The sequence below is a fragment of the Borostomias antarcticus genome, assembly GCF_949987555.1.
Source record: "Borostomias antarcticus genome assembly, chromosome: 28".
Classification (NCBI taxonomy): Eukaryota; Metazoa; Chordata; class Actinopteri; order Stomiiformes; family Stomiidae; genus Borostomias; species Borostomias antarcticus.
The window spans coordinates 1,550,952-1,569,273 of NC_140261.1; the positions used below are offsets into that span (position 1 = coordinate 1,550,952).

An 18,322-nucleotide genomic window follows, 5' to 3' on the forward strand; every position below is an offset into this window, starting at 1 on the left:
CCCAGAAGGCCGACGCCCAGCCCCGCCCCTCTCGGGACGTGATCTACAGACTGTCGGCCGCCTACCGCCGCTCTCTGGGGCTGGACGGGGGGGCGGCCGCCACGTCGGGGGGCGCAAGCGGCCCCAGGAACTCTGGGCATCCAGAAAAGAGGTCCCCCCTGGCACAGTCCTTGGGACAGTACCCATAGATGAAAGCCCTATTCTAAAAGACAGTAGAGCCGACTGCTTGTTATTGGTTCATGTGTATACTGGCTCTTTGAATGTACAGTACTGTAACCAATGTACCTTTTGAAAAATGTTTATTCTCTTACGTTGAAACAGAAATGACTGTAAATGTACATCTTGCCCTCCATGTTTGAGCTGGGAGTTGTGTTCCCCGTCCTGAAGCCTTCCCTGTCTGGAACAGGCTAAGGTCAGAGGGGGGAGTGAGAGGGAGGAGTCACTTCTGGACACTCCTCAAAGCAGACTGGACTCAACTTCTGATAAAAATGTATCACGGATTCCGTCTTTGTTATGCAGCAAATACTCGTCTGTATCATTATTATGCGGCAACGTTAAACATTGTGGTCATAAATGTGTGATCGTGTGGGAGTTATAACATGGTGCTATTCTTTGTTAGTGACTGGAAACTGTCCATTTGTATGAATTGGCGTTGGCAGCCCTAAAGGCTTTGTCTTTCTTTAAGAGAAAACATTAACATCAGTCAGGCTGTTCTTCAGGAGGAATGGACCTCGTATCTCCACCCTTCCTCTGCATCAGGCATTAACAACATGCCTCCATTGTTGACTATTATTTGTATTTACTCAAGTAAATTCCATAGCTACTGAAAAAAATATTTTTGAGTAAAATGTTGTTCTATGTATCTGTTTAATAATAACACCATGCATCAAGGATTTGGCTTCCGATAATTGAACGGTGGTTAAGTTATTGGCTTCATAGACAAAAACATGAAATATGTATTTTTGCTAAGGAAGAGCTTGTGTGTTTGTGAACGTTAATTGTTTTTTGTTGTCAAAAATCAATCCAGCAGCACTTTGTACATATTGTTTTGTATTACATTTTAATAAAATAACCAGAAGAATGTTTTGCAAGTTCATCTTTCGCCTAGAGATATCGGCACTCTTTGGATGACTAGGATGATGATACACACACACACACACGTCTGTGGAAAAACTACAATGCACAGATAACAGGCCAATTCATAATTAGCTGTATTGAGGACCAGTCATCTGAGGATCTCTATGATAATGAACCTCCATCAGACCGTGACTCTGCCCCCGGACAGAATAACACTCAGGCCTTGCCGTCAGGTGCTCCTGTAGGGCCCTGAGGTCACGGGGGTCACGGCCGCCGTTGACCAGGAGGACACAGCCTACAGGGCTCAGCAGACACTCCTTCTCCAGGGACAGCAGGTCGGGGAGGTACTGCTGGGGGTTGTGGTCCATCAGAACCAGCTCCAGACCCAGGCTGGTGTCGCTCTCCAGCCCAAGTTGGAACCTCAGCACTGGGATGGCCTCCGCTGAGCTGCAGGTCAATATCTGGAACTACAGGAGACGTGGGGGGGGGGGGGGGGGATGAGCGGTGTTGAACGGAGATGCGCGATGCTCGACTCGGGTGGGAAGCTCACTGAAGCCGAGTAGCTGCACCACCATCTACTGCTTGAGTTCCTGCACCTTTTATATCATCTCACTTAACAGTCCGGAACTCCAGCACCTAAATACAATCAGCACCGTTGAGTACAAGCAGACTTCAGTCCAACTCAAGCCAACGGTGAACGTGGCCGTACCTGGGAGTGTTTGAAGCCAGCCACCAGTATGAGTTCCTCTCCCAGGTCTGCGGTCTGGGGGTCCACCTCCACTGTGAGCAGCCTACCAGCAGGGGGCAGCAGACGCAGCATCCTGATGGACGAGTAGCCACAGTGTGTCCCCAGCTCCAGCACACGCTGCGGGGCCACACGCCTCACCGCCTCATCCAACACCTCACCTGGGGCAGTAGAGACAGGCGAGAGAGAGGGGAGAGGGGTAGAATTTGAGGTAAAAAAAAAACACCCCAACGTGCTCACACACCCCAAAACCAGAAGATGTCAGGCTACTTGCGTTAGTGACTCACCTATTTGTGGGCCTATAGAAAGAGAGGGGTTTGCTTCAGCATAGAGGTCGAAGGTCGCCAGGACACTGTGAGCCTTGCCGTGGGTGCAGTTGGAGAAGACAAAGGCGTGGGTGTTCTTCACACACACCTTCCCCCAAGCTACCTGCACAGCCCAGTCTAACACACGCTGGCACAGGGAGGTTAGTTTGACACGGTGACGGGCTGAGATGATCAGGACCAGGACAGGCAGCACAGGGAGAGAGATTACCAGCAGCCACATTGGCCTGGGGGGAGAGAGAGAGAGAGAGAGAGCTGGTAATAGTTATAGAATAGCGCCACCTGCTGGAATTTATAATTCGTCAAAGTAGACTGAAAATGACTACTTTTAGAGTCTAGAAATTATTAGACGGGGCCACGGACCAACTTTTCTGAATATGTTTCACATAAATAAATAGAATATATCACATAGGCTATTGTAGCCTATAACCATACCTTCTTAAATTCGTTGGTTCTTTGAATGGTGCAAAGCCAGTGAGGTAGCCTAGCATTTGCTTACGGTACTCTGTCAAAAACAGGTGACACGGTCAATCTCAGCAGTCAGTCAACAAACAAGCCTGACATGCAGCAACCCACGCATATACAGCATTTTGTTGGGAATAAGCCTCAGTACTGGCTGAAACCAACAAACCCAGTTGTTTGGTTTGTAGATGTGACCTGTGGAACTGGTAATAAAATACCACTTACCTGGAATAGAAGCGCAAGTACCTAAGCCACCAGGAACTAGCAGGAGCTCCTCCCACTATTCCCACCTACCAGTCTGTAATTCCGTTTTGCTCCACAAGAGGCCGATAGAGGGATATAAACAGAGTATAATCTTATTCTTACTTGATGAAGGCATATTATTAGGGAAACATACTAGCCTAGCGAATTTCCTGATGTCCCTGATATCACTTTTTATGATGGTAGCCCCCTAGTGTCTCTTTCTTTTTGTTACTCTGTATCTAATGGTCTCTTCTTTCCAACCTTTCTGAAATTGTCAATGCTGAAACGCCTAATGTCCCCTTGGGGGGATCAATAAAATCTTATCTTATCTTATTTCTCTATTCCATTGCAATAGAATAGATTAGAGTAAGCAGAGCCTAACCTGTTTCTATGCACTCATATTGCTGAGCAATAACCATACTACTGTACTTAGGGATGAGGAGCATCGCTGATTCCCCTCAACTTTCCTAAAGTGGGTGTGTGATCCCGAGTGGGAAAGTGGGTGTGTGATCCCGAGTGGGAAAGTGGGTGTGTGATCCCGAGTGGGAAAGTGGGTGTGTGATCCCGAGTGGGAAAGGGGGTGTGTGATCCCGAGTGGGAAAGTGGGTGTGTGATCCCGAGTGGGAAAGTGGGTGTGTGATCCCGAGTCGCTGTGCCTTCGCATTGGCTGCCGATGGAGCAGCGCTGCTTTGTGTATTTTGAGCCATCATTGGTCGCCTACGTTTCATACTGCGGTGAGACCGAGTCTGTTCAGTCACAGCAGTCCTCGTACGGGAGCAGGGGAGACAAGCCTGTCTGCGAGTGGGGTTTTGCGGCAGAGACCGAGGAAGCAGCACCGAGGACACAGGAGACTGCCTAGACGGCGAGTCTTCCTCACAAGAAAGGACTCCACGTTGAAGCTGAAACGAGTGGATTTTGGGTTAGAATTAGCCTCGCTTTCCTATTGGTATCCTGTATTTTTGTAGTGAACAGCTTTGCAAATGGCAAGTCCTGTGGAAGACATCGGACAGTCTCATCAGCACCATTCCCCCTCGGAGGAGCCCGCGGTCCTAGAAGCGCAGCAGTGGATCGAGGTGAGTCATTGTCACATCAAACTATGGCCTCTTGATTGCAGTCCTATAAAGCTTATTTTGCAGTCCCTTATTTTCCTCTGTCGACGCAACACTGGCTGTTAAGAGTAATTGGCCTTCGTCATCTTCTGTAGGCTATGTTCCCGACGCATATCTATTTATTGCTTTGTCACCTGTTGAAAAAGTGACGCAAATTCATCCCACTTAAGCGAGGCTACCTTGCAAACAGGCCGGACCAGAGCTGCTGGCATGAAACAATGAATGCATCACGTGGAATGGATGTTTGCCCCATTGCTCTGCGGACAATAATCACACAAACGGGGTTTTGTTCAGCGAGAATTTGAATCATGGCATTCTCCGGTCCTTGTTGCACTTGACTTTGTCAGACTGTGATGTGTCAGATTGTCCTGTTCTAAACATTGCTCTTGCGTTCGTGTGATGTGACTAAAGTTTACAAATAGGCCTGGTTCTATTTTAGACCATGGGGTCCCACAATTTGGATGCTGTGGGGCAATTTCATAAGACAGCTCTGCTTTGATGTCTCGTCTTTGTCTTGACCCTCCCTACGCACACACACACACACACACACACACACACACACACACACACACACACACACACACACACACACACACACACACACACACACACACACACACACACTTATATTACCCTCCTCATCCCCCAATTTAGACACATTTATAATGACTATATTCAAGTGATCAGCATCACCAAAAGTGTAAGGCAGACCAAAATGAATCAAATCCCAAAATGGTCACAACTGCACCAGAATCTTCTATGATGGCTGAAGGTAACAGTATAATGAGAGGAGAGCTGAATGTTTAGCAGGCTGTTGTGCTTCGGTTTTGCCTCCAGAGACCTGCTCTCATTACCCACACACCTGCTGACGGACTGTCCCCACGTAGCCCCAGGGGACCTCAGACAGGTCACCGAGCTTCCCTGAACCCACCAAACAATACCGAGCCCTGGGCCGCAGATAAAGCGCGGGGGCAGCTCCATTTCAATGTTTTTGTATTACTTAAGAATCTTGTATGGCAGACATTTTGGTGTGTCCTGCCACCTGAATAAATGGTTTATTATTTGCTTTGTCACTTTGTTGTGTGATGTTTATATTGTTCTTTTGGAAAGTGTTCAAAACATTACGTGTGTGGCTAACTGAAGCTGCAGTATGTAAGACTTAAGTAAGATTTTAACAATGTAAATATTGCTAGAATAAATCAAGAGGAATATGTGATTGAGCTCCTCTGGGGAAACTGTCTTTGTAGACTCACACCCCTCCACTACACTCACACCTGTTCTGGTTGCATTTCATTGACTGCTGCATCCTGCCACTACTTTGTCAGTCGTCCCGGTAATGACTGTGTTTAGGCCTCCGAGTCTAAGACAGGAATGGCCCTTTGTATGGGTCTTTGATGGGGGGGTGCAGGGTTCAGACCCACCAATGGGTCGGTCCGGTTGGGTTGATTGATTTGTGCCATCGCCACAGGGTGTTGCTGTGAACCTCGAGCCAACGACAATGTTGGTTATCATTTTTAACCCCCCCCTGAGTGGTTGGATGGATCTGATTTCAGTGCTGATCAAATGCATTTTGTCTGAGGCTGATGGAAGTCAAAGCAGAAGAGCTTTGAGCATAGATTTGCCTACTGCAGACAATGACATTAGGCATGCCAGCTTGGCTGTGAATTTGAACAAAACAAGGTTAGGCCTTATCAAACAAACAGGTTACTATTTATCAGAACCTCGGTTTTAAGCGTCTGCTTTCAGTCAAAGTCGGAAAAAAGCCATCTAAAGACTTTTTGAACACCCAGAACTTTGTTTTGGCTTCTGTTTGATCTCCTCTGCATTGGTTGACAGCAGACACACCGTGGAGTCTCTCTTTCTCTCGCGTTCTCTCCCTGTATTGTCTCCCTCCTCTGCTCATTTCTCTGTCTGGACACGTTGAGGTGCCTCATAACAATACTATGTTCCATTGTGGTATGCTGAAGGGGAAAAAGTGATATCATCTACAGTGCATGTCAGTGGCTGGCTCTGATGCTATCTCCGGTATTACAGCCTGTGCTCTGAGGTGCTGTTGTCTTTCTGTTTGCATAGTCGAGGCTGTCGGGCCGATCGCCGTCATGCCGTCATGTCTCAGGGACAGAGGTTCAGCTGTCCACCTCCTCCCTGGTCCTCTCTGTTCAAGATCTGCCTGTCATTTGTTGGACTCTTTCTTTTGTTTCTTTTACAACTATTGACACGTCATAACGTTGTGGCCTTGAGCATCTGCTCCACTTCAAATCAGGGCCATCGCAAACACATCACAAACCTATAGCTGCATGCTTTACCGGACACCAATGGATAGCTGAACGGACTGTCGCCATTAATGGAAGAAGACACTCCGTCTACGTGAAAGTTCTAAAGTGCAAAAAAGTATAAGAAATATACACAACAATATACAAGAATTCTAAAATGTATCAACGTAAATGGTGAAGCCGAGGCTAACTGACTAATAACTAATACTAGCAACTGAAGAACCAACTGGCGCCAGAGCAGGCTGTCTTAGTGAAAAGTGGCATAGGGGCCCAGATGTGAGGACAGTGTGAGCCAGCCAGGCCAGAGTTGAGAGACCTGGGGTGCGTTCAAATTCAGCGAACATAGCGAACGTTTGCAAACGTTAGCAAAGTATTTTCCGTTAGCTTTGTGTTCGCCACAAACGTTTGCTAACAGAAGCTAACAGTCTGGAGAGGTAGTTCGCCAGTAACGGAACAAGGATCACAATGGACCCAGGCTTGTAGCCTAACGGTATTTTGGAACATTGTTGCGTTTAAGCGAACTATTTGGAACGTTCATTAAAAGCTGTTCATTAAAAGCTGTGACCGTTTAGAGAAAACGTTTGCGACGAACGTTCGCCTCTGTTAGCTGAATTTGAACGCAGCCCTGTTGACTCAGTCACGCTGTCATGTGGCTACCGTTCTGTCCGTCGATCCGTTCTGTTTTTTGGGTTCTTCCACCGATGTCATGACAACAGGCGGATGAAAACACAGCCACGTGCGGTAGCGACTAGCACCCCCCCCCCCCGGCTCCAGGCTGTTTTGAAAAGCACACACAACGTTCCTGCCAATCTGTCAGAGCGGCTCCTGAAACATTCCGTGATGTCATCAATGCCCACTCTTCACGGAATGTTTATTTTGTTCTGCCCATGTACCGGAGGGATGTGTTGTGTTGAAACGGAGTACAGGTTTGCTCTCAGGTCCTGGCTGAGGAGTGAGGTCTGGGGAGAACGCTGTTAAGAAGATGAACAGGAAGTAGGCTGCTTGGCCTGGAGGATGTGTCCTTCAGTGCTCACATAACCAACACGCTGTTGAGCAGGAAGTCCTGCCTCGCAGGACAGGATCAACAGGATTGCTAGCCTAGTTATTAGTGCATTAGTGACCAACAGATTAACAGAAGCCAAAAAAATGTATTGTGATGAATCGGAGAACACTTAGCGAGTGGCCAGTGGGAGCTTGTGAGAGGGATGTCCCTCTTCCCGGATGAGGTGCACTAGATATTTTCAGCTATGCAAGAACAATGTTTCCTAACCTTTTTCTTGAATAATATTGTTTTTGTTTTTAAGATTTATTTTCTCCGGCCTTAGTTACGCAGGCCTTAGAGACCTTGTAGAAATCAGCTTTAATTAGCCTCCACTGTTACAGCAGTGGACTAATCAATAACGCTCTAATACATTTAATGAAGGAATTCGACTGAAGTACCATTGATGAAGATTAAATCCTTGTCGATTTCACACTGGATTAATTTTCCAGTTCACACCTATAAAACTGAGAAATTATATCCTAATTCTCACCAATTACCAGTTGTATATAATGCAATCTTACAGGTTCAGCTGGTCTATACATGCACATAAACACATGTGCACTGCCGGTAGCACTCACACACACGACCGTGAAAGCACAGGAAGTAAGACGTAATCCTGTAGCCATGATCTTCCTAATCTTAGAGGAAGCCTTCTGTTAGAGGCTGTGACGGATGAGGGAAGAACTATGTTTTGATATGAAGTTGACAGAATATCATCAGCGACACCAGCCATGTTTCCATCCACACGTTTTATGCAGATTAAGTTATATCGAATTAAAAATGCCTTATGGAAACAGTACAATTCGATTAAAAGTCAGTTAATCAGAAACAGTTGAAGGACCAAAAGTGCCAGTCGTGGATTCTGGGATGAGGGGGTGGGGGTTAGGAGAGAGATTAGTCCCCCTGCCCTGGGGATTACACTCCAACAATGATTGCCACTACTCAAGGGTTGTGTGTGTGTGTGTGTGTGTGTGTGTCCATCCATCCATATCTGTCCCTGGGTGTTACTGTCTAATAGTTCTCTCAAACGGGGGGGGCTCTGTCGGTGCCAGATCTCCCACCCCTGCAGACTAGTGAGAGTGGAGGAGAAGAAAGCATGTCTGCTCGTGGCTGGAGAGTGTGAGAGTGGGGGGGTGTCTCTCAAACTGCAGTGCGACACGCACGCACCCACAGAGCCGTGGAGGGGGGAGCAGGTAGGGGAACCGCAGCTGCTCTCCGTCTCTGTGAGGAGCGGGTAACACATGACACAGCTTGTCTGTCCTCACCCCGGCCTGCAACGTCCCTGCCAAGCATGACGCTCTCTCCGTCAGGGGGGTGTCTCCTCTCTGACTGACAACAGCCGTGTTATTGTTTGGGCGGGGAGGTTTCTCCGTCTGTGACCCCTGTCTGATTCACCTGGCCCTACGATCTTAATCTGGATTATTGTGGTTAAGTGTACTGTGCATGTGATGTAACCCACCGTTATGCTGTGGGGAAATGTGCGGTATTTTGAGCGTTTCGCTGTACGCGCTAGCTGCATCTTGTACATGACAAATAAACAGCCTTGAATCCTTCAAACCAGTATGTAGGCTCACATGTTAGCTATCGATATTCTACTAGTCTACTATAGCCTATGCTGTAACCTCTTGTGGAGCTTCTGTAGGTATATTCATGTTTGTTTGTTTTTTAAAGATATTTTTAGGGCTATTCAGCTTATAGGACAGTGTAGAGAGACAGGAAATGTGGGAGAGAGAGAGGGCATGCGGCACAGGACCCGAGCTGGGAATCAAACCCGGGTCCGCCGCGCGAAGAACTAATCTTCATATGGTGCGCGCCTTACCCAGTGAGCTACCGGGGCACCCCAGGTATATTTGTGGTTAGTGGTGGAGTAGGTTCATAACAAAAGAAACCTGTGGGCATATCACAGCATCCTCTATTCATTCATAGCCTTAAACCAGGAAGGAATTCTAATTTCCTGTTCACCGTGACGGATAAACACACCTCATCAAGCACAAGGACTCCACTTTGTGTCACTCTGCGGGGTCTCCATCCTGAAACGCCTTCCTTCCATCCGACAACACCAGGAGGCCATCTTGTTTTTGTAACGTTTCTCTAATCTAAACCACAGTTGTAGGCCCACCATAGATTACTGACTAATCTACACACTCCTATATAAAAACCAAGGCACAAATCAGCTCAGTTAAGGCATGCATGCTGAAACTAGGCTTGTCGCGGTTGTGGGTTTTACCGGTGTTACTCGGTGTTTATATCTTTAAATTACTGTGACCCAACAGAGAGATGCAGGCCAACATTGTCGGGAGTAAGAGAGGGAGGGAGGGAGTGATAACCTGACAAACGCTATACTAGGTGCGCTGGCTTCCAGCCACGCACAAAAACTGCATGGCGATAAGTGACCCTGGATGACCAGCTGTTGTTCTCGGCCCATACTCTTCATCACTATCACGTTCTTGCAGATTCCTGCTCTACAATATCAGGGGGATTTTCCCTTTCTTCACTGACCAAACTGTGCAGGTGCTCATCCAGGCTCATTTCCAGCCTGGACCGCTGCAATCTCTCCTTACTGGGGTTCCGGCGTCAGGATCTTATCCGGCCTCTGGAGCTCGTCCAGAAAGCAGCCACTCCCCTGGTGCTCAACCACCCCAAGTTCTCCCACACAACTTCCCTTCTCCGTTCCCTACACTGGCTCCCTGTAGCAGCTCGCGTCCAGGTTAAAACATCTGGGACTAGCCTACAGAGCAATGAAAGGAACAGCTCCTTCCTACCTCCACGCCATGGTCAAGTGGTTGCTAGGTTGTTGATTTCGCAGCCATTGATTGGGCAGTAATAAACCAATGACAAGGCTTATCCCCAAAACCTACATCTGTTGAGTCAGACGAGGGTAAATGTACTACAGGGCTGTAGAAGTTGGGGAATACAGAGAACATACAGAGAAACAGATAGATTAACATAGTTGATAGACAGTGGAGAGAGTGTGGTGTCTCAGTAAGTTACTGTAGATGATTCTAATCAGGGCAAGAAGACAAGATGGCCTACTAGCTGAGGCTCATGGGAGCTGGGCTCTTTCTGACTGCCAAGGGAACAGCTAAGACCTACACACACACACACACACACACACGCACACACACACACACGACTGATTAGCTTGTCTGTTTTTCCTATGGAGATTGTCTGATATTTGAATGGGAAATGAGGTGTCTCGTTCATTCCTGCTCTGCAGCATACAAGCGGAGAAGGTCATCGCCTTCTTCCAAAATGAAATGATCGCTGATAAACAGTACCTGTAGGCCAGCCTACATTTGCACACAGGATGAATGGGTCCATTGCAAAGCTCTTGTTAGTATTAGAGGCTGAACTTCAAGCTGGGTGAGACCAACAGGTGTTTTGCATTGCAGGTCAAACTGAGGGCAGTTGTTCTTAGCGGTTATTCGATTACTGCCTCAGACACTTTTATCAATGAGCCTTTGGTTCCAACGTTTCTTTTATTTCTGTTGTCAAACCCCTCCCCCGTCCAACTGTTAGTTTCTAAGACCCACTTGATTGAAATTAGCTTTTCGGCTCGACCCAAATGGGTTGCATTAGGGGGGATCTCTCCTCTCGGTTCAGCGCCGGGGCTTGTGAGACCTAAACATCCCAGAGAAACAAACGATGACTGCCCACCATGAATGACGCCTTTCAGAGCCGCGCTGGGGTGGTTACCATTGTGTATCACACACACACACACACACACACGCACCCTCCCGCACACACATGATTCAATGCCTACACACCCACCCCAACATTCCTGAGCCCCTGAATCCACCCCGGCCCACCCCATTCACACACACGCTGCCCCCCCCCCCCAGCTGGGCACCCCCGGCAACAATGCGCCCAGTCACCATGCTCTGGAAAGTGGCACAATCGTCCCTCAGCTGACTGGCATGTGCCGGGTCATCGTTGCGCTGGGGGCTCTGCCGGGGACCACAATGCCACGTTGGCACCGGGAGCTCCACCACGAAACGTGTTACTAATCACTCTTATTGTCTTATTGCTCCTAGTCTTCGAGGACCTTGATTTCAGTTGAGAACGGATTGGATAAGAGTTCATTCTTGATGTGAGCTAGCTACGTTGAGTTAGCTGGGTAGCATGTTGTGTCAGCAACAGTATTAGCTAATATTAGCATTGGCTAACCCCACAGGAATATAAACGCTACGTTAAAGACCAAAGCCTGGACATCCTTAAACCAAGGCTATGCAACAATGACAAGGAGATACTCAAACAAAGAAACAGATTTATATTAAACAGGAGGGAATCGACTCTTACAACAGAGCTGCTTCTGTCTTCCCTTGACCTTGTACAGAGCTTAGCATCTTGTTCTTTTTGGTTAGTACCATGTTTATTTTCTATAATGTATGTCTAAGAGTCTGGATAAAAAAGAGAACGTAAGGATGAGTTCTTCTGTTGAGCCGATGTCATGGCCGGGCCTTTCCCATAGCTCCCCCCTTCAAACATGTCATCTCACCGCTCACGTTCAATGTGCTTTTTCAGTTAAAACCATTAGGCGTTATTTGCATGAGAATAAGCGTCTGTTGTCTCTCTCTCTTTCTCACATTCTTTCTGTTTCTGTCTCTTTCTCCTCTGTCTTCTCAAAATCAGACACGTGATCCCCAGTCTTCTTCTCATAAGCCATGTTTCCATCCACTTGTCAATCGAATTGTGTGAGGATCGCTAAAAATATGAATTCGAATAAAGCCGGTGAACGTGCGTTTCCATCTAAAGCTTTAAATCGGATAAAGCATTCATCACAAAAGACTTTAATCGAACAAGAGAAAATCCGATGAGATCGACAGTACAAACATTTTGTCGATTTTCATGACTTTTAATCGAATTTTACTGTTTCCATAAGGCATTTTTAATTCGATATAACTTAATTCGCATAAAACGTGTGGATGGAAACATGGCTACTGTCTCACCCTCTACGTATTCTGTCCCTGGAATGTAAGAAATGACCACAGACTAGTTGCTGGAAAAAGGAGGATTACTATTGCTTCAATGGCTTCCTATTGTTTGAGAGAGTGTGGCTGGCCTATGAGGAAGGTCTCCCAGCACGCTGCTGTGCTGTGTGTGCACAAATACCACCGCCACCTACAGCCCTACACTCACAGACTCGCTTGACGTCCAGTATCCTCCCACTTTGAATAGATAAACGTATAAAACCCTCATGTAATATTGACTTGCTTATGGACGATTTGTGAAGCCTTTAAGCTCTGTAGAGAGAAACTGCTGTAGAGTCGTACAGGCGTTCTGTACAGAGCTGGAAGGCCTCACCTGTTTGCAGTCCCAGTCTGTGAGGAGAGCGAAAGGGGAATTTACTGTTTGTCACAAGAAAGCAGGACCATAAAGTTGTATCTCCACATCCCTGTTGGGCTCCCTTGTGTGCTCCCATGATCGTTTGCTTCTTATATTTATACGACAGGTCAACATGAATCCTCCATATCCTGATTGAAGGGTAATAAAAGGGCCTGGCTACAAGGTAGCGAGCAGCAGATGTTGGGTTGTAAACCAGTCCCTTGTAATATTCCCAGGTTGCATATTTGCGGGTCTAAAGCATGTATACTCGCAGAGGAACATGTGTTGTGAGGAGGGGGGATGAGGGAGAGGATGATTGTGATGTGAAGAGGTGTAGCCTCAGGCTGGTATCCTTCCTTTTCCTCGCTGGTCTTTCTCTTTGGCAGAACTTCCCTTCAGATCGTCCGTAGCCGTTGGTGTTCCAACTAATGCAACAATCAGATCTCTGTGCTCACGAGGCTGACTACCTTCTAGCTAGCTAGTATCAGTGTAAGCAGGTCCTTGTCATGTATAACCTATGCGTGTCCCCTGTTCACTCAGCAGTAATACAATAGAAAGACAGCTTCCCATTATTCCTTTGTTTTATTTAATAAAAACAAAATATTAGTGGTACATTTTTATAGTCTAGATGGTAGTCGAGACTGATTGTCTCCTGTACCTTAATTTCTGAGTCCAGTGAGATAAAAGTACAGAAGTACTGATGGACTATTGGGTCTATTGGGTGGTGTTTGAACCAGTAAAAAAACCTGCTAAGTTTAGTAAAAATCCTCCTTAGTTTGCTGGTAGCTTTGGAGAAGATAAGCCCTAATCCCGACTAATCTACCCAGCTGCACCTCCCTCTTTTGGGGGTGAGCGTGACTGCTCCCGTGGGTGCCCTGGTCCGACCTCCGGCCTGGGTCCGTTAGCAGAGTCACGACTCCCCATGCTAACTAGTTATATTTTGGTTGTTGATGAGATGCGGTATTCGTTGGATGCTAAGAGTGATGGGTGGTTACTGAGTTGGTTGTAGGTGTGATAAGGCGGAGGCTGGCCTTCCTCGCTGCTGAATGGGTTTAGGTTGTGGTTTGGTTGGGGTCAGGCGTGTGACGCGAGTTGCCCGCCACATGTCTGATTTTTGGGAGGGGGTCCAGTGATGTAATGGGTTGCACTCTCAAATAGATGAGGAGGACCAGGGGGGGTCTACGTGTGGTGGAGCAGAGGGGCTCCAACTCAAAGTGAGTGATACTGTATTTAGACATTGCCAGTAGTTAGTTACAGCTTGTGGATCTATCAATGTATTTGTGTCCTTGGACACTGTAACGAACCAAAAAATCGTTTATTACTTTGGCTTGTGAATGCCCTATTTGATGCACTTGTTTGATTTTGTCAATAGTGTTACCTGGCTGTTTGCCATTGCAAAACCTCTGCTCTCTCTCTTCCACTCATTTTTCAATTCAAGAGCTGTCCATTACAAACCACCTGTTGTTTACTTCTTCATTGATGTAATCAGTTGTTTGAACAGCTGCCTAGTTACCATATTACATAATATGAACAAGGCCTAAGTCTTTCTGACTAACCCTTCTCAGTTTTCCGGCTTAAAGGATACGTACACTGAATTTCATGTTTAGCCCTATCCCTGGCTTCCCTGGCATGTATCTGATTAGTACAGGTTAAAATATTTCTGTTTTGTGCAGTACAGAGTTCTGTGTCAATAATGTTGTCGCGCGCGTCCTGTAAACACCATAGGTCCTTTCGCCTCTGCATTTCGAAACAACAGCTAACTTGTAAACAGTACTACTTTCACCAAACATACAACAACCATCTCTTCACGCTGTAAACCTCCGCGAAATTCATCCGCGCTGCGGTGTGCGGAGGTTTACATCGAGTGTGCCCATAGCTAGCAACGAGCCAGGGCGCGCGCGCCGACGTTATTGACACAGAACTCTGTAGCGCACAAAACAGAACTATTTGAACCTGTACTAGTCAGATACATGCCAGGGAAGCCTAGAGCTAAACATGAAATAGGGCTAAACATGAAATCCAGTGTACTTATCCTTTAATTAGCTGTTATGAAACGTGACTGATGCCTTCTCTCTGTGGGCAGAGTTATGAACAGCTCATATTTGAAGTGTACCTTCGCTCCCCATTGCTCCCACTCAGATTCCTCCGTGTGTTGTGTTAGCAGACCACAGGGGGGGGTGTGTGTGGTCCGAGGGGAGGGGCGTTATGAGCGTGTAGCGGTGAAAGGAGAATATCTGGAATGGTTGTGGTGATCCCTGTGTTCGTTCAGTGGGGAGCCAGGTCTCCGTGACCCCTCGTTAAATCTGCTGAGGGCTTTAGTCACGGTCGCAGGCGGCGCAGGGTCCTACTGGGCGGGACTTATTAAGCTGATACTTCAGACTCCTGTTTGGTTACTCGGTGTCGCAAGATATGTCGTATTAACTCCTCCTCAGAGGCAGATAGACAAGACAGGAAGTCAGACAGGCAGGGAGACAGACAGACAGACGGGCAGGCAGGCAGACAGACGGGCAGACAGACGGGCAGGCAGGCAGGCAGGCAGACAGACGGGCAGACAGACAGACAGACAGGCAGACAGACAGACAGGCAGACAGACACACACAGACTTTCCCTCCAAAACGAGTGTTCGGTGTCAGTCGGCTAGAGAGAATCCCTCCTGCATTCATCTTTCCATTCCTCTTTTTTCTTCCCTCTCTCCCTCCATCCCTGGTGAAAGTGATCCTTTGTGCGGTGTGCTGCCCTTCCCTTCCTACTTCCTGTACTGAAAGACATCGTCACATCACAGACTGGACCCCAATAGAGCGATATCTGTGTTTCAGTCAACTGGCCAGCGCATTGTACAGTAAGCCATTATGGACCTTTTAATAGAATATGAAGGCAACTGACTCCATATACTCTAAATAAACTACACAATGACACAATGCCTTGCTTTGGAGCCCCTAGCTTTGGAAAACCTTTGTCATCGGCCCGTAGGGATTTGTTGACGCTAGGACATTCGAACGGCAGCAGCGTGCTGTTAGCGGCGGAGGAATGTGTCGGTGCGAGGAGGAAGCTTAAGTAGACACGCTCCCGGAACTAAATGTTTTTTGATGTTCTGGAGATGATCCTGGATTAACACCGTTATGTTCATTAAGCTGCACCACATCACCAGAACCTTGCGACAGTTTTACTATCCTGCCTTGTTAGCCGACCAGCATGTCTCCACGACTGCATTTTTTTTCGGGGGGGGGGGAAACGCTTCTCGGACACCCCCGAACACACACACACACCATCTTGACCTAACCCCCCCAGACCGTTTGCATATGAGCAGATGTGTCTCCTGAGACCGTAGTACCTCCATCACACCACTGGGAGAGAATGAATGCCTCTATAAGCTCCTGTGAGTGTCCTGCAACAACTGTAGCCGGAGAGCTGGCCGTGTAGCTGCCAGTGTGGTCAGACATCGCAGGAGTAAACCCGTGTTTATTGAGCTCTTTAGTGAGTTACCTGTATGAGGTTGTAACGCTACTGCTGGAGATTGCTGTTCCTCTTCTCCTGCCCCTTTCACACCCACACTCTGCGCTCACAGCCATGCTACATGGGCTAGCATGTGTCACTAGCGTGTCAAGAGAAATCCCCTAACACAGCAGCGAGGCCACACTGTAAACACACTGATTACCTCACGTTTGTGTGTCTGTGTTTGTGTGAGAAGCTTCTGATTAGACGGCCGCCGCTGAGAACAATGCATAGTAATGAGGAGAGAGGGCGTGTTGGGACTTGTCCATGGGCGGCGCGCTGGGCTCGCTACAGGGCCTTTTCTAGGAATGTAAGGGGGGGTGGGCGGGGGGGGGGCTTTTGGTTTCCAGAAGTCACTCGAGAACGAGGTGACGCTGAAGGTGCAAGACATCTTTTCTTGAGGAAAAGTGTGGAAATGTGAGAATCCTTATAGCCTGAGTAATCTAATCCGACTGTGTTTTAGTGTGTTCTCTCTCTGTGTTTCCAGTCAGAAATGGTGTGATTGTGGTGTGATTGCATGCCTTGTGCCTCTGTGAGTGTACAGTGTACAAGTATGTGAGTGTACAGTGTACAAGTTGTGAGTCTACAGTGTACAGTAAGGCCCTTTTTTCTCTCTCTCCAGTTAGCACAATTAACAGCGCTCCAGTTATAATGACTAATTTCCTGTATTGCACTATATACTTGGAGAGTGTAAGACACACACACAGACACGTACACATAGGTCAATTCATTCTGATCTCTTTAAGTGGTTTCCAAACACTTTCATCAGCACTCCACCCACTAAACACATGAATGCGACCCCTTCACCAGCTCGCTCGTTGAGAGCTGGTTGGCGTCAAAGTGACCCCTGTGTGGGTCGTGGTGAGGTCATCTGTGTCTGTGCCAGGCTGGTGCTGGTGGGGCTCTGGGGAGCCTGCAGCAGGCAGGATATTGGGGCCCCAAGGAGGCCCCTGGAAAAGTCTGGTTACTTTAGGGAGGCCATTGCTGGGGGAGTCCTCCAAGCCCACACTCCTGCTCATGGTGCTGGGAGCTGTTTGGGGGTTGTCAGGAGATGTAGATTTGTATGGTGTGTGTGTGTGTGTGTGTGTGTGTGTGTTTGTGTGTGTGTGTGTGTGTGTGTGTGTGATGATTGTGTATTGCAGTGAAAGGTCTCTTCTCTCATGAGCTCATCTCATTGTCACCTACTCACTTGAATATGCCTCAGTGAATCATCGCTGACAGTGATTAAAGCAGAGAAAGATCTGTTTGAATGATCAAAAAGCCTTTTAGATCAGGCTCCGAAGAACCATAATGCTATCACAGCCGAACAGATGCCGTGTGAAAAGTGAGAAGGTGCCATAACTGTAGTAAAGGATCAAGTCTATTTAATGTTTCCTCATCCTTTCCTCCCGTCATTCATTCATTCATTCATTCATTCATTCATTCATTCATTCATTCATTCATTCATTCATTCATTCATTCACACTTTCACCAGTCTCTGGTTGCACTGCCATATGGGGGGTGAATGAGGGTAGTGGGATGGGGATTTGAGTAGGATGGGGATTTGTAACCACACACCCTGAGGTAGCGGGTTTTCTGAAAGGGGGGCATTCTGCGCCTCTGAGGACTGGGCGGGGGGCGGTTGGGGGGCGGTTGGGGGTACACCCCCTGATGTTTTTTTGTGGGGGGGGGGTAACAATGGAGCCCCTGTGTAGAGCTGTCTCTGCCAGATCTCTATGGGAACATTGTTAGCTGATTCACACATTTTTTTTCCTTCCTCTCTCTTCTTTTCTCTCTTTTTCGGCGGGTCTTTTTACCTGGTCGCAGTCGGACCGCTGTGCTCGCCTGATCTCCCAGACAGAAGGTTTTGACCCCCGGGGGTCATATTTCTCTGGAGTGCAGAGTGAGAAGTGGAACTTTTTTTTCTCTAGTTTGTGTTTTGTATGGGGGCGTTGGAATGCAGCGACCTACCCGTTTACTGAGCGTCATTGTCCGTGAGGAAATGATTTCCAAACGCTGTGAATCTCTGCACTCCACTCCTGTTCTACACTCAATCACCATACATTCTGCACTATACACTGAGACCGCCTAGGGGTTTCCTGATTAGCATGCTAACACACACATGCATACTCAACTATATAACGTTGATTCAAATGTCAATATTGCTGTTTCACACACGTGTTATGCCTGTGGCATTCCAAGTCAGCCAGGCATTTGGTGCACACACACACACACACACACACACACACACA

The 18,322-nt window shown here is 47.6% G+C and overlaps 3 protein-coding genes across 3 annotated transcripts in view; 2 read left to right on the forward strand and 1 right to left on the reverse strand.

Annotated features, from left to right (window-relative positions):
* The window catches only part of pcdh12 (protocadherin 12), a 10,749-nt gene extending 10,548 nt beyond the window's left edge, over positions 1-201 (forward strand). Inside the window, exon 4 of the mRNA XM_084459373.1 lies at positions 1-201. This exon is cut by the window's left edge and continues 237 nt beyond it. Within this exon, the coding sequence (XP_084315499.1) occupies positions 1-188 (188 nt within the window). The 3' untranslated portion in view covers positions 189-201.
* Positions 202-299: 98 nt separating this feature from the next.
* On the reverse strand, positions 300-2,616 carry LOC311326610 (transmembrane O-methyltransferase homolog; the record flags this gene model as incomplete). The annotated part of the gene is made up of 5 exons (XM_084459546.1): positions 2,581-2,616; positions 2,110-2,372; positions 1,787-1,983; positions 1,305-1,544; positions 300-407 (listed from the first exon to the last, which is right to left on the reverse strand). The coding sequence occupies exons 2-5, from the start codon at positions 2,366-2,368 to the stop codon at positions 300-302; spliced, it is 804 nt and encodes a 267-aa protein (XP_084315672.1). The 5' UTR covers positions 2,369-2,372; positions 2,581-2,616.
* Positions 2,617-3,830: 1,214 nt separating this feature from the next.
* limch1b (LIM and calponin homology domains 1b) overlaps positions 3,831-18,322 on the forward strand; it is a gene marked incomplete at its 5' end in the record, with an annotated part of 70,111 nt that continues 55,619 nt past the window's right edge. The window contains one exon of the mRNA XM_084459547.1: positions 3,831-3,923. Within this exon, the coding sequence (XP_084315673.1) occupies positions 3,831-3,923 (93 nt within the window). The remainder of the gene's footprint in view (positions 3,924-18,322) is intronic.